Raw genomic sequence first — 15678 nt, 5'->3', positions numbered from 1 at the left:
TCCTGTGTGCTCCCTGGCTTTATGCTTTTTCTGAGCTTTGAACTTTCTGGGGCACAGGAAGAGTATCCTGATTGGTTGTCAAACTCCCAGGTGGTCTAGGGGTCTTAGCTAACATTGTAGGTTGTTCCTCAAGCTTGCCTGAGCCTTGCCATGTGGTGAGTTTCTGTTCTATTGTGTTGCAAATGATGGGGGGATTGAGTGAGCTTGGTTGAGGCTTTAATGGCCCATTGACAAAGGTGGGGGGGAGTCAGGAAGTTGCTTTGTCTTTAAAACATGTTTCTCCATTTATCATCCAGGGAAATATATTTTGCCTTTTTAAATATTTTCTAAAATATTTCATTCTTCTAGGAGGGGGGTGGGTGCTAAATTCCTACACTATATTATCCATTTCCAGATGGGAGATCCTGATTGGACCATTTCTTTTATGTAGAAAATGATGGTCAATGAGTAAATGAAAATTACAGGCTAAAATTACAGGTAGCCCTCAACTTACAACAGTTTTTTTAGTAACTAATCAAAGTTATGGCACTTTAAAAATGTGACTTATGACCGTTTTTCAGTTATGACCTTTCTAACGTCCCCATGATCATGTGATCAAAATTCCAATGCTTGGCAATTGGTTCATATTTATGACCGTTTCTGCGTCCCAAGGTCACGAGATCCCCTTTTGTGACCTTCTGACAAGCAAAGTCCATAGCGAAGCCAGATTCACTTATCAACCAGGTTACTAACTTATCAATTGCAGTGATTCATTTAACTACTGACGACAAGAAAGGTCATAAAATGGGGCACAATTTACTTTAACAAACAGAAATTTTGGACCCATTTCTGGTCATAAGTCGAGACTTACCTGTAGCCTTCTCAGCTTGGCAGCAATTTCTTTGGGAGGTTTTTTTTTTTAATTTGCAGAATGCAACTCCAAACTTCTCACGTGTAATCTAGAATTTCAACCCATTTGAACCACTCAGCAGGACTTCTCTCACAGACAAACACCTCTTTCTGAGGAAGACAGACTGAAGTAGTGGGTCTTACCTGTGCTTCAAAGCTTCAAAGGAGCTCTACCCGTCTTCTGAGAAGGGATTTGAAAGGTGCATTTGTAATGCAAAACACTGTTAATAATTATAGTTTGCAGTATAGCAGATGCCATCTAATCTACCTCCCTTTTCTGAAGGCAGACCATACAAATTATAGGCTGAGGAGGAAAATTTAAGTGTAAAGGTTAACAGTTTAACTGAAATATTCAGAAACTGAAATACTCAACAAGGTACCATGCAATCAAATGCAAAGGGGGGGGGAACCTTCCCGAGTGTAATTAAGTTAGGCACTTATTTATTATTATGCTAACATCTCTTCACAAAACTTTTAACAGTTTTTCCTCACCCCTGGTGCTCTCCAAGCAAATCAAATACAATTCCCTCACCTTTCCAAATCAAAACACTCTGCTTGGGGATCAGTGGCATTTCAAATGACTTCGGTCACCCTGAGGGCACAAGATTGGAGTATGTTGCTTTTATCACCCCATATACACCCAAAAAAGTGTGTGGACTTTAGTAGATTTTACTAGAAGGGGGAGGCTACTGCAAAGAATTCTGGGAATTTGGCACCACATACTGAGGGTGCTTGGATTGGAGAAGCTGGTTAATTGGTGATTGGCACGGACTGACTGATGTTTACCTAACAAGCAGTTTTACTATATCATCCCTTTTAAGTGAAGCTGGGGAAAGCAGAGACCTAGATTTTGTGTGTGTGCACAAATAAGCTTTCCGTCTGGTCTATATACCTATCTGGAATGCATCAGCATGTGCTTTGCACGTATTTTCCATGTTATGTCTAAGTATGGTTGGTGAACATCGCAGTGTTAAAAATCAAAGGAGTGTCCAAGTCTAAATCCACTGACCATTATGTAGAAGGAATGCCGGCAGAAATTGTAGGGTCAACTACAGAACAGTAGTTAACTAGATAATTTTAATATGTACATAAATATTTCATATATTGCACTTTAAACAAACAGCATGACATAATTATTTGATCTCTATCAACACAGAAAAGTACTTTCAAATGGAAAAAATATTATATAAACTGCTCGAATATTAAAGTAGTTATATTAAAAATAGTCCCTGCTCAATATTTATACCTTAATAGCAAAACACCCAATAAGTGCTTTGTCTATGACAAAATTCAACACCAGGATAATAAACTATTTCTTTAAATATAGATTTTTTTTCTCAAAATGCAGTAACTCTGGAACAATAGGCTGTGTAGGTAACTTCACTGTGTCTTTTTTGTTAAGCATAAATAAATAAATATAAATACAATTATGGAGAACTTTTAAGAGCAAAATTAGTCCCACTGAAATGTCTGTTAAACAATGAACGAACAAACACCTCTCATCTTCTGCTTTAAACTCACAATTGTTCTCTTTTAAAACAGATTGAAATTTCATTGTATGTGAAAGTAACTTTCTTTCCTCATGGTTTCCAGTGACCATGGCTGCCACCAGAAAAACAGGGACAATACTCTTGTCAATTATTTTTAAAACAATTCTCAACATTTTACTCTTTATTTCAAAACTTCAACTAATCTATTTGGAAGTGGTGGCTATCTCATCTTTGCAGAACGTCATTTCAATGTTTGAAATCTCTTGAATTCCTTACGTGTTGACACCTTATAGTTTTTATGCTTCCTTAAACCCAAAGATAACTGCTTTTTCTCCATATATCCTCAAAGCCTCTTCTTCACCGAAGATGCCCCTGAAATCATTCATTTCCTTCAACTGATGTAAGTGATTTCTCAGTCTACAGCATATGTCATGTTATGGTCCTCTCCTAGCACAATAGCTCTTTTACAAACAGATAAGAAATACTACATACATTTAAATACTTGTACACTTACACATGATTGGTCAGAGAGAAAGTTTTTAAGTAGCCCCATTCCAGACATCAATGTTCATTTTAATCGTCTAATGATACAGTTCATATATTATGCAATTAAGGTTTCCTTGTGTTCTTTGATGTGCTCTTGACCTTTTTCCATTTTGCGTTTCTTACTAAGATAAGCACCATAGTTCACGTCAGTGTGATTGCATACAGAGCAACTTCTGCATATATTTCCAAATGTTCTTCCAAGGCCAGAGCGTTCATCTGCAAAACACACATATTTTGTTTAATATATTTTGCAACATATGGTCTTTAATTTTCTTCTTCTGTAGGGTGGACTCTCTTGGCTGGCAAAATGGCTGGATTAACACATTAACTGTTTAAAAAAAAAGAAGGCAGTTATTACATGTCATCATGTTCTATAGCCATGTTTCTCAACCTCAGGGCCTTTAAGATGCGTAAACTTCAGCATCATTGATGGTGAATACTGTTGTGTTAGTGAAGTTCCTACACCTTAAAAGTCTGAGATTAAAAAGCACTGCTCTGTAGGAACTCCTTCGTAAAAGATTGGATTCTGTTTCAAATACATATTTTGGGGCCAAAAGACTTAAAGTACTGTACAGGCTTAGATTTTAGTTTTTCTAAACAGACTGCATCTTCACACTAAAAGAATGAAAGACATTCAAGTAGATGCAAACCTTCTTACCACAATTCCACAATAGTTTGAAAACCAGACTTGCTGAAATATTGAAATAAATTGTTGCAGTGGTGGGATTCAAATAATTTAACACCCGGTTCTTTACCCTAATGATTTCTTCCAACAACCAGTTCACCAAACTGCTCAGAAAGTTAACAACCGGTTCTCCCGAAGTGGTGCGAACTGGCTGAATCCCACCACTGAATTGTTGGCCGTGCAGGTACAACAATAACCGAGGAAATTATTGAAGCCTGAGAAACTGGCTCTTTGACAGTCAACAAGAGTGCTGATTTACCATCAGCTTATCAGTACTTAGGAGCCCAGGGCTTTGCAGTGAAGGAAACAATAGACTAGGGGTGTCAAACTCAAGGCCTGCGGGGTGCTTAGATCTGGCCCCCACATGCCCCACTGTACTAGACAATTAATAGGGGCATGAAAGGAGCCCCAATCAGGCATCCCACGGCCAATGGTGATGTCACTGACTAATCCTTTCAACCCAGAAGCGCCTTAGGTGCTTCTGACACAAACATGGGCAACCAATTTGGCATCTCGCTGCACAAATTAAATCATCAATTGCTTTTCTCTGGTATCAGCTGCAACATACTAAACTCTGTACGGGTGTCTATGCTGCCAGACGGATTTCATAATCAATTTTGTTACTTATGAAATCTGAAACTATAAAAACAAATTTATTTCTTGCAGAAACAGTTCTAATTTCATCATTCAAGCTAGCTAGCCTGGATTATATTCAATATATTCAGCCACTTATTTAGCCACTGGCAGAAATATTTCATCTGCCATTTTATAGTCGTCTTGAGGAGTTAGAATATTGTCACTTATTGTTCTGCTTTAAGTTGAGCACACTTGAATGTTAAACATTCAGGTTACAAATTTAAATCAACTCCTTTAGCAACTTTGTGGTACGGATGATAGACTGGGGTGGGCAACTATGGCCCCTTTATGACTGTGGACTTTCAGCTCTGGGATCTGGGAATTCTGGGTGTTGAAGTTCACAAATCATGAGGGGCCACAGCTGCCCATCCCTATTGTAGACTGATGTTTTCTGCTGCATGCTGTCAGTTATTCACCTCCACTTTCCAGCTATGATTTATACTTCTTGAAACATAACATCCTTCACCCACAACTCTGCCTTTGCTGGCTAAAATTATAGCATTATAGTGCTTTGGCACAGGGAAGGAGGCTCATGCCTGTAACTTCTTCAACCAAGGGATCTTTCCCTAATATTCTCCTGCAGCTGCAGGAGAGGCATCCATGTAGTCTTAGAAAAGGCTGCAGTTACTTCAAGGAATTAGTAAATTTCATGGTTTCAAAGAATAAAATCTGAACCCTTACGTGGGATATGGCCAGTGTACTTGGGCATCATTCCTTCAGGCCTATAGAATCTCTGTTGTCGTGACTCTTTGGTTACAGGCACTTCTTTCCTAAAGTAGAATAGAATACATATCAATACAGTTTTACAGAGATAGATAGATAGATAGATAGATAGATAGATAGATAGATAGATAGATAGATAGATATGAGAGAGAGAGAGAGAGATTTCTCCCTCTCCCCACTCCCTCTTCCTTCCCCTCCTCTCTCCACCCTGTTGGGTCTTCTCCTATTTTTTTCCTAATAGTTTTCTTCTCATACCAACCACTCTATTGTTTAAAAACAAAAATCCAAATTCATGGAAGACTATCATCCTTTAATCCTTGATTTTTTTACAGTTATCTGGCAGAAATAATCACCCACGCTGAGACAAAATAGCTTTACTCCTACTGAATTTCTTATCTTAATAATAAATAATAATAAACCCTTGTTTGGCTAGGCTTGGTTGCCAGAAATATTTGGCTTTCTTATTATTACAGCTAGGGCTGAGAGGCAGGATACTTTATATTTATTCCATTTATTTATTTGTTTGTTTTTGCCTTTGAGTCAGACTTCTGGTGACCACCTGGACAGGTTCTTGAAAGTTTTCCTGGCAACATTTTTGGAAGTGATTACCATTGCTTACCAAGAGAGAATGACTGGCCCAGAATTGTCCATCTGGGTTCATGCCAAATGAAGAAATGGGGCTCAAAGTAGCCCCATTTCTAGCCTGGTGCCCTAACCACTATACCATTATTATGATAATAATAGACCATTACAAAAGACCAATCCATGGTCCATTTTAAATTCATTTGTGGCTTTAAAGCCTCATTACATGCAATTTATATATTTATTAACATTATATTTCCAAACTTGATCCATTAACAAATACTGTTCTGTCAAAATTCTGTCAAGGTAGAGCAGCAATGGACACCACTGAAACATCTCAAAGTGAACATACCTGGGATCTTTCCCAGCAGGATCTTCTTTGCCTCTACCCAACGAGTTTTTAAAATCTCGGTAGCAATTTTCTGCCATCACATGATAGCGTACTCCGTGACCAAATTCTGTGACCCTGGATCTAGGCACAAAGCCACCCCAGCCTGGTATTGGTGGTTCAAGGAGGCTTCTTTTGGTCTCCACAGGCCCTGCAAAATGATCAAAAGAAGTATTATTGAAAAGCTGAGGGAGGCTGATAAGGATTCCAAATGGTGTTGGTAGGGGATGAAAACCAGGTCTAACATTAATCATAGTTGAAATACAGAAAGAAACTGCATTTTTTTTTGTTTTATTCCCTAGCATTTCAGTAAATCTTCCCTTAAATAGCTTGCTAAGAGCCTACCATAGAGCAGGGGTGGCTCATCCTTGCCCCCAACATCTGCCCATGTGGTTTACAAGGCCCAATTTTTTTCCAGACAGAGATGAAAAACAGCAGATGAAAAATCGCTTCCTAGATACCAAAGGGAAGAATACATTTTGAAGGAATTCTAAGCTTTGCCTAACCTAAAACAATTCTTTAGAACAGTCTTCCCAGGGCTCCAGTTCTCTGAGTTCAAAGTCCCAGGATTTTCAGCAAAAGATAAGTTTTTGCATTGTCACCTGCAGGATCATCTCCCCTGAATTGACTCTCCCTGTGTTCCTCAGGCCAGGCAAGAAATCTGTGAATTTCTTCCCCCAATATTCTAAAGGCACACAAGCTTAACAGTACTACATCTCCTGTACTCTTAAATAGTATTCTCTATAAGGCCAGGTTGATTCCTTTTCTCCTGTCATTCTGGAAAGCCATTAACGTTTTATGGGTGTAAGCTGTCTAGCTTTGTTACAAGTGGCTGGCATACAACTTGCTATAAGGAAACATATATTGGTTGGGGAAATTTATGGAGGTGTCTACATATTTGAAAATTGCTAGCATGGGGAAGGCTGCTGTAAAGAGTTAGGAAGATGATCTTGACAGAAATATGCAGGAATTGTTACCTAGGGAAAAGGAGATGGGAAATTATTAAGATAACATTCAGAATTGGCTCAGGCAGAGACCTCCTGAATTCACTGGAGTATAAGAAAGAAGAGAAGGTATAGCACCATGATGGCGAACCTATGGCACGCGTACCACAGGTGGCATGCAGTGCCCTCTCTGTGGGCATGCGAGCCTTCACCCCAGTTCAGCTCTGCTGCGCAAGCGGCATGCCTCCCACCAGCCAACTGGTTGTTGGGTCTCTGCCACGCATGCGGGGAGCCCATGCGTAGGGTGGCATGCATGCATGGGGGCATGGTGCATGTGGGAGTGTGTGCACAGGTGAGGGGCCATGCAAGCCGTCACCTCAGTTCAGCTGCACCACGCATGCGTGCCTCCCACTCCAGCTGGTCATTGGGTCTCTGCCATGCATGTGGGGGACACACACATGGGGGGGCACATGCAGGGGGGTGCACACATTGCATTTTGGGGGTTTGGGTGCACGGTCCCATCACTGGTATAGTACTATCAGACATCGAAGATTCCATTATAGCCAATCTCAAGAAAAGTAGTTTTATTCTTCCTATGTAGTTGACTTTCTGGTCTGACCTACCTAGTGGAGCTAATATCAGCTAGACAATATTTAACCTCTTAGAAAAATCTAAAAACTAAGGATACCTACTGACCACAGACTATTCACTGGCTGATGTTCTGATATCAGGAAATGTAGTAAATCTGATAGGAAAGGAATGAAATACTCTGAACAGAGAAACTCACCCTAAAATTATGCCCCATTTATAAAAATCAAATAATATAAATAGTAGAACCTCAATTGGGGAAAATTAATTCTAAATTTGCAATGGAGCAATAGCATTTAGAGTTAGACTTATATATCACTTCACAGGGATTTACAGCTTTCTCTAAGCAGTTTACAGAGACAGCATATTGCCCCCAAAAATCTGGGTCCTCATTTTACCAATCTTGGAAGGATGGAAGGCTGAGTCAACCTTGAGCCGGTCAAAATCAAACTGCCAAACTGCAGTCAGCCAGCAGTCAGCAGAAGTAGCCTTTTATACTTCATTCTAACCACTGCACCTCCATGGCTCATGTACCTTTTCTAGTTCTCCAGTTGAGCTTTTTAGAGGACATGAAGCAAGTTCACATAGAATCACAGAGAGAAGCCAATACATGTGGTTCCCTGTCTGAAATAGAAATAACTAATAGTTTATTAGAGCCCTTTGTCATACTTTTATGTTTCCAGTCTTGCACATAATTTAAAGAGGAAAAAGAAAACACCAAAGGACTTGATATGGGAGAAATACTCCTCATACCTCTCTCCCAATGAGAAAATTGTTATCCTATTCATCACTACAATTCATCAAGGACACATAGCCCATCCAGTGTCTGCTTCAGTTGTGGGTTACAGTCATGAGGTCCCTTCAGTAGAGCAATAAAAAATAGCCCGACAGAATTTGGCATCTGTGATAAAACACTGACCTTTGCCATTCAGCCTTAAGCTTCAATATTTAGGAAAAAATAAAATGAACAAAGAGCACTCTTTTTGTCACTATTTCTTGTAATAAAAAGCTCTTCCCTACTTAAGCCTCCAGAATGCATTTCTAGTTCGAATGAATAAAGAAGGAAATACACCCAAAAGCCAAGAGCCCAAATGTGATTCCCACCCCCCATGCTCTTCTAAAAAGGAACCAGAAAAAAAACTGAGTTTGGAAAATATGAGTATTTTGGGGGAGACAATCAATGCTATTATATACTGAGAATATGCCAATGAGATACAGAGTAGATGACATCAGTGACAGCAATGTTCAGCTTCCTTTAAGGCAAAGGGTACTTCCATTAGGAGATAGTTCACAGGGCTTTTCCTTCCTGATCCTTCACAAACCATTATAAAGCTAATCTTCAATCATTGTAAATTCATCTGGCCTTAAAATGCTGGGAATAGGCAGCAAATGTGGTTACTTTCTTAGGAGTTCAAAACAAGACTCAAACAACATTCTGCCTCCCACTCTCATATTACAAATTGTAGGGTAACAAAAATAATCCATTGGTATTGCGTGGGTAATAAATTCAAATGAAAATATTGAAAGAAATGAATAACCTGACACCTCCTCCTTTCACGTGCCTGCCCATTCGCAGTTTCAGTACGTATTGCATGCGTCTATTTTCGAGACAAGAATCAAGTGTGATGGAAGAAGTCATCTTGCAGTGACTTCTGAACCATCATTTCTTCTCCTTCTAGTAAAAACATCTGCTAGTGGCAATTCTAGAAGGATAACATGAAAGCATTTGGCCCCCAGACTCTTTTTACAATAACTCCAATCCAGCTCATGCATAGCCTCTGTGTCTGCATAGCCACAACTCAGAGAAAGAATTAAGACCTTGTATTCTGTCAAACTGAAGCTAAGACTGGGTTTGCTTATAACATTGTCTGTATTAGGCTGAACATAAATGCTTGCTTGTGTCCAAGAATTCAGAAGTAGTGAAGTAAGAACAAAGCTAATAAAACGGGCCATCCCAAACCCAATATTGCAAAAAGGACAAAAAAGTGTGAATTCAGTCCGTGAAAGAGGTCATGTCATGAAGACAAACAGATCCAGAGCTGATTCAGAGTCATGTAAAGACCAACTTATCTGGGGCTTTGAACGACGTCCCTAAACCAAGACACTTACAATTAAAAGTCTATTAAAAAGGTTATACCCTGAAATTAGATTCTGTACTTTATTTTTTATATTTGATAAAGTTGTAAGACTAATCAATTAATGAACTACCTATAAAGAACACAATTTACATCCTGATTTGTACACTCTAATGCATAGTAATTAATCAGCATTTGAAAGATTTTTTTTGACAAATTCATATATCTGTCTAAAGCAGGGATGACAAACTCAGGGCCTGCGGTCACTTACTGGTCACGCCCACCCCCGCTTTAGCTAAAGGGGAGAAAGTCACAATACATCACATGACAACAACGTGACCACACGAGTTTGACACCTCTGATCTAAAGGTTACTCGTAAGGCTGACTTAAAAATATTCTTTCTTACAATTCTTTTGTTCCAATATATCTTCATTCTGTGGAATGCATCTAAATATCTGACTTCCTATTCTTCATCTTTTATTGCAAAGTCAAGATTACTTTATTCATTCCTAGTACAAGAAATATTCCATTTGGCATGGTTATGCCTTTCAAAATTTAGACTGACTTATAAGTCTTGAAGACTCTAGGTGTCCAAATCACAAAATACAACTGAATCAAATATGCCCAGAGAATGCCTAATCTGTATTTTGCAGAATAACTCAAATACTATGGAAGTTTATTCTGCTTCTTGATTTTTTTAGCTTTTTCACTTCCACCAAGTTGCATCTTCTAAGGGTTAGCCTATTTTTCAAATGAGAATATTTCTTCTCCTGTTTGATCTCACTCTTCAAGTGACAATAATTTTAATATCATTGAGTCCATGTTTCACTCCTATTTAAATATTGTTTTGGTCCAAACTTATTATATATTACTTACTGTTTACTGTGGCTTGCTTGAATTGTAAAGGTAAAGGTTCCCCTCGCACATATGTGCTAGTCGTTCCTGAATCTAGGGAGCGGTGCTCATCTCCGTTTCAAAGTCGAAGAGCCAGCGCTGTCCAAAGATGTCTCCGTGGTCATGTGGCTGGCATGACTAAACGCCAAAGGCGCACAGAACGCTGTTACCTTCCCACCAAAGGTGGTCTCTATTTTTCTACTTGCATTTTTTACGTGCTTTTGAACTGCTAGGTTGGCAGAAGCTCACCCCATTACATGGCACTAGGGATTTGAACTGCTGAACTGCCGACCTTTCGATCGACAAGCTCAGCGTCTTAGCCACTGAGCCACTGCATCCCATAAATGTATCGCATCTTAAATATGCAATATTGCCAGATCTGTTTGAAAACCTAAACATAAGCTATGCTAGAAGTTCTTCAGAGGGAAGTCCTTTAACAAAGACTCCCAACAGCCTTTTGCCCATTTATACAACCACCAAATAATCTGAATTCTGCTATACTCAACAATCAAAACAACTAAAGATTCAATTATTTCTCAATAATGTTAAGAGTGCAATGGCAATTAAAGGGAGTTAAATAAATTCAAGTTATTATAAATGATGCATACTGTACCCATCACATTGGGATGATGTTTGCAATTATAGTCATCAAGTATATTTAATATTTCTTCGTTAGTGGAAATAGGTGGCAGCTGCGGTGTGGTGGCTGCTACATGCCTCAGTTCAGCTTCCTGGTCATTATTTCTGTCTGTAATATCACGAAAGGTCTTCACACACCACACAGAATCATTTCCAAAGCTAGTTCCAACACGATAGAATCGGAGAGGGATGTATCCTAGAAAAAGCAAAGAAATGTAGTCAGGCGCCATTCAGAAACCTTCAAAATAGGATAGCCTATACTTTTCATATTTATATATCTAGGACAGGAGTTTCCAAACTTGGCAACTTTTAAGACTTGCGAACTTCAACTCCCAGAATTCCTCAGCTAGCATATTAAAGCTGGGAAACAATGATTTAATTCAGGTGCCCGCAGGCTGGTGATGTCACGTGCTGGCCCCGCTCCTGCCTGATTTAATGAAGGGGGAAAAAATCCCTATACATCACAGGACGCCGCCATGATGCCACGAGTTTGAAACTGATCTAATCCAGCACTTAAAGCAAAAATCTTGTACTTTTGCTTTCCTAACCAACCAATGGCCATCCATCCTATTTAAGGAGTTTGTACCTTTGGAAGCAGCTACCTCATTTTAACCCTATTAGTTAATTATACTGTCCACCATAAAAAAGTTTTATTACCTGCATTCACAACAGGTGTGCCAGATAGATTATTTGTTGGGTTATAAAACAGAATGTTTAGCTCTGGGGCTATATCGTTCAAAATTATATTATTTTGCCATCTCTTGCCAGGTGATTATATTCATAACATTTGATCATTATATTTCTCCTACCCATCCCCATAACATAAATTATTATTCCTAGCACAAGGGAAAGATTAGTCTGGTGCATGCCACTGAGTATCCAAAGCTGTCCTACAAATGCTACAGGACCTCTACTTAGGGACAAGGTGGATTGATAACAGGAAGTCCTTAAAATGGAGCTAGAGAAAGGAAAGGAAGATGGGTCTCTCTATATTTGAGATATGAAAATGAAAAAGGAGTTAAACCTTGAAACTTCATATGAAACTGTCAGCAAAGAAAGCAAGCAAAGAAGAATGTGATATTGATGGTATCCAGAAGGTATATTCCAGAATAGTGTTTCCTAACTAAATTGGCTCCAGAAATAGTAACAATCCTCTACAATAATTGCAGGTTGTGGTGATTATGATTCCTGGGATACAGAGGGTTAATTCATCTGGAAAGCATCAATTTATGCACTGCTATCTTTCTACTATTTCTTTCCAGAAATTGATTCATCTACAGCCTGAGCATTTAAATAACTCTGGGTATAGATGGGGGATGGAACCAACTTTTAATCTAGAAAGAACATATTCAGTTGCAAATCAGAGTGCCAGATTACCACATTGGCTAGAGCAGGGGTCTCCAACCTTGAAAACTTTAAGCCTGGTGGACTTCAACTCCCAGAACTCTGGAAGTTGAAGTCCTCCAGGCTTAAAGTTGCCAAGGTTGGAGACCCCTGGGCTACAGCACGTAAAAGACTCCAGTATTGTAGCTAAATCATGACACATACAAAGTAGCAGTGAGAATTTTCAGTTTGAGAAGTGACAGTAACTCCAGATCCATTCCAATCATCTATGACTGGATCATGGCTAGCTAACAGCTCTGCCTATCAGCGGATAGTGAAATTGGGATCTAATTATAGTATCAGTCCCATTAGGCTTTCCCTTGCCTTACACTGATCATTACGACATTTTATATAATGCCTGATTGCTAAAAAAACAGAACAATGGTAAGGAAGCAGATGCTCACAGACATCTCTTTTGGCACATGAGAAGCCATCATGTTTGAAGATAAAGTTTTATTCTCTGTATCACTGTTGTTTTCAAAATTGTAGATTGATTATGTTCATAGCCCAGCCTCTGACTCATAACACATTGGATGGTTGTTTCAGAGAGATTTCCTTACCAGATTCCTCAATGCCTTCAACAATAGCAGAGTTTCTAATGTATAGATAGTCCTCAATTTACAAAAGTTCATTTAGTGACTGTTCAAAGTTACAATGGCACTGGAAAAAGTGACTTATAACCCTTTTTCACAGTTATGACCTTTCTAACATTCCCATGATCTTGCGATCAAAATTCTGACGTTTGGCAATTGGTTCATATTTATGACTCTTGCTGTGTCCCTGGGTCACATGATTAAGTAAAGTCATTATTAAGCCAGATTCACTTAATAATCGGGTTACTAACTTATCAACTACAGTGACTCACTTAACAACTGGTGAGAAAGGCCGTAAAATGGGGCAAAATTCACTTAACAAATGTCTGACTTAACAATAGAAATTTTGGTCTCAATTGTGATCTAGGGCTAGCTGTACCGGAACAGTTCTTAAAAATTCAGGAAGACATCCAGAGATATACCTGCCTTGAAAGTATCTCATGTTGAACTGTATAGCACAGTCAACATTAGCAGTTAACCACAGGAAATATTTTATGACATTTTGTAATATGTCATAAAATACTTTATGATAATTCTTTCACAAATATTTTAAAGCATTTGCCAAATTTCCATTCAAATCATGACTCCCATATTTTGGATACATTTTGTATGTTAGCCATTTTTCTGGTACCTTAGTTGAAAAAGTTTTGCCTTTTGATAAGACTCTTTTGTTCAGTTGAAGTTCACAAAGCACAAGAATTTCAGTAGTATATAGATAAAGTGCCACTAGTTAAACATAACATCCTTTCAACAATGTGAGGCTTTCTTTTTAGCTTTAGAATGCTAATAAAAATTATAATCGTATTTGTTATTGGTACACCAATATATTAAACAGTAACAAAGCAATCGAGCTGAAAACGTTGATCACTGGCTTCCTCTTTATCTGGACATTGCAATCCTTGTCAAGTTAGTGGCCGAGAAGTGGACAAAGGTGTAAATTTTTTACCTGTGTATCCTGGTATCAACGGATGATATTCATCTACTTGCCGCCGAAATGCTGTCATGCTTTTTCCAGCTACGATGACAGAAAGCAAATGCTCAGTGTGGCATCCATATTTTAATACCACTAAGCCTTTAAAAGGCCAGTTTACTTAAAATATATTGACTTCCGGTTTGTCAAACTCTTCAATCACTTCTGTATCTTAATGTCATGAAGACCATCCACATAGATATAAGCGCCAATTATGAGAAATAAGCTTCCAAAGCAGATTCAAAACAGTTCAGGAAGGACAGCAAATGTCAGGGATAAGAAAACCCTCCCAAGAACCATGGTAACAAGGACTTACTATCATTCCTATAAAAGAAGTGTTTGTGCAATTTCTTAAGGACACAGGGACCCTCAAGTCAAACTCAGTTCCTGTTGACTACATCCATGTTGCTTTTTTTGGCAGCACGACAGAAGTGATTTTGCCTTTTTATAGGACATTTATTTTTCAACTGTCCAGTGAAATCAACAGCCTTGGGATTTCTGGAGAGCTAGATTTATTTATTTTTTCTTCATCCAAGCAAACACAGATCCCTTAAGGATTAAGCTTATAGGAGCAGCCAAGGTTAGCTTATGAGTCTGTAGAGATTCTCAGTCATTCAGGTCATGGTTGTCCCAAAAGTGCTTTTTCAAGAGGCAACTGGACTTTCTTGTTTTTTCTTTTGAAGAAAAAGAAAAAGTTTTGCTGTACTGGAAAAGTTTTTCCATACTGGGAATCCTTTCATTCCCCACTATCCTGTCAGAGCTGAAGAAGCTTTTTGGATGAGAAGTGAAATGTCTTCAAAAGAAAAAACAAGAAAGTCCAGTTGCCTCCTGAAAAAGCATCTTTGGACAAGCCTAGGAGCTATCCAGAACCAAGCCCACAAAACAACAACCCAACTTTCCAGAGTTTGTTCCATCTTTTCTGGGAGTCCTTTCCTGGCTTTAAATGTGCCAAAGTGTTAACTAAAGGTTGTAACATAGCTTCTAGTAGGTAAATTCTCCTCGAGCTCACCATTTTGAGACAAATTCCTTGTGTGTCCAATCACACTTGGCCAATAAAAATTCTATTCTATTCTATTTTAAAAAGCCAACAAAGCTCTTCAGACCACCCATCTCTCCCAATAGAAGCCTTCAATTGCCCAGGTTTCGTTGGCTCCTACGGCTTTCCCACAACTTTCTTAGTGCGGAATATCAGAAGAAATAGTGAGAAAAAAATTATAAATTAAAAATAATAAGAGGTCCGCTCTCTAAAGAAGCACATTCCCGCAAAAGCAAACTTGCGAGTCGGAGAAAGAAAAAGCGGCCAGAGAGCGCTAAGCCTCGGTTAAGTGTTGTGAGCGAGAAAGCGGTAGTGGGATTCCGCCCCCCTCCCCCGGTTTCAGTTTTGCAAGGAACCCGCGAGGAATGAGGAGTTTACCACGATAGTATGAATCTCTGCCAACCACACCGCTCCTCCGCCGAGTCTCTCCCGCCCCTCCCAGAAGAGGTCAATATAGCCGGCCACCATCCCACGGCATTATGACCTCAGCCTGCACGAACTTTACAACCGGCGGGAGGGGGACTTCCGGAGTTTAATAATACTCGAGAGCAGGCAGTATAGCCGGAGTAGGGGGTGTGAGTAAAGGGATCGGGCAGGAAGAAAGAGGAAGAAAGGCG

General features: G+C 39.1%; 1 protein-coding gene across 2 annotated transcripts; it reads right to left on the bottom strand.

Moving 5' to 3' along the window:
• Positions 1-2013: 2013 nt before the first annotated feature.
• SPMIP5 (sperm microtubule inner protein 5) lies at positions 2014-15519 on the bottom strand. Of its 2 annotated transcripts, XM_058188743.1 has the most exons (6): positions 15440-15519; positions 14002-14070; positions 11054-11275; positions 5903-6089; positions 4927-5015; positions 2014-3140 (listed from the first exon to the last, which is right to left on the bottom strand). In XM_058188743.1, the coding sequence occupies exons 2-6, from the start codon at positions 14057-14059 to the stop codon at positions 2980-2982; spliced, it is 717 nt and encodes a 238-aa protein (XP_058044726.1). In that variant the 5' UTR covers positions 14060-14070; positions 15440-15519; the 3' UTR covers positions 2014-2979. The 2 variants fall into 2 exon arrangements, with proteins under 2 accessions (XP_058044726.1, XP_058044727.1); XM_058188744.1 differs by lacking the exon at positions 15440-15519 and having other exon boundaries at positions 14002-14335.
• Positions 15520-15678: the final 159 nt, after the last annotated feature.

This window comes from Ahaetulla prasina, chromosome 6 (assembly GCF_028640845.1).
Source record: "Ahaetulla prasina isolate Xishuangbanna chromosome 6, ASM2864084v1, whole genome shotgun sequence".
Taxonomy (NCBI): domain Eukaryota; kingdom Metazoa; phylum Chordata; class Lepidosauria; order Squamata; family Colubridae; genus Ahaetulla; species Ahaetulla prasina.
This window is presented reverse-complemented; position numbering and strand designations above follow the sequence as displayed.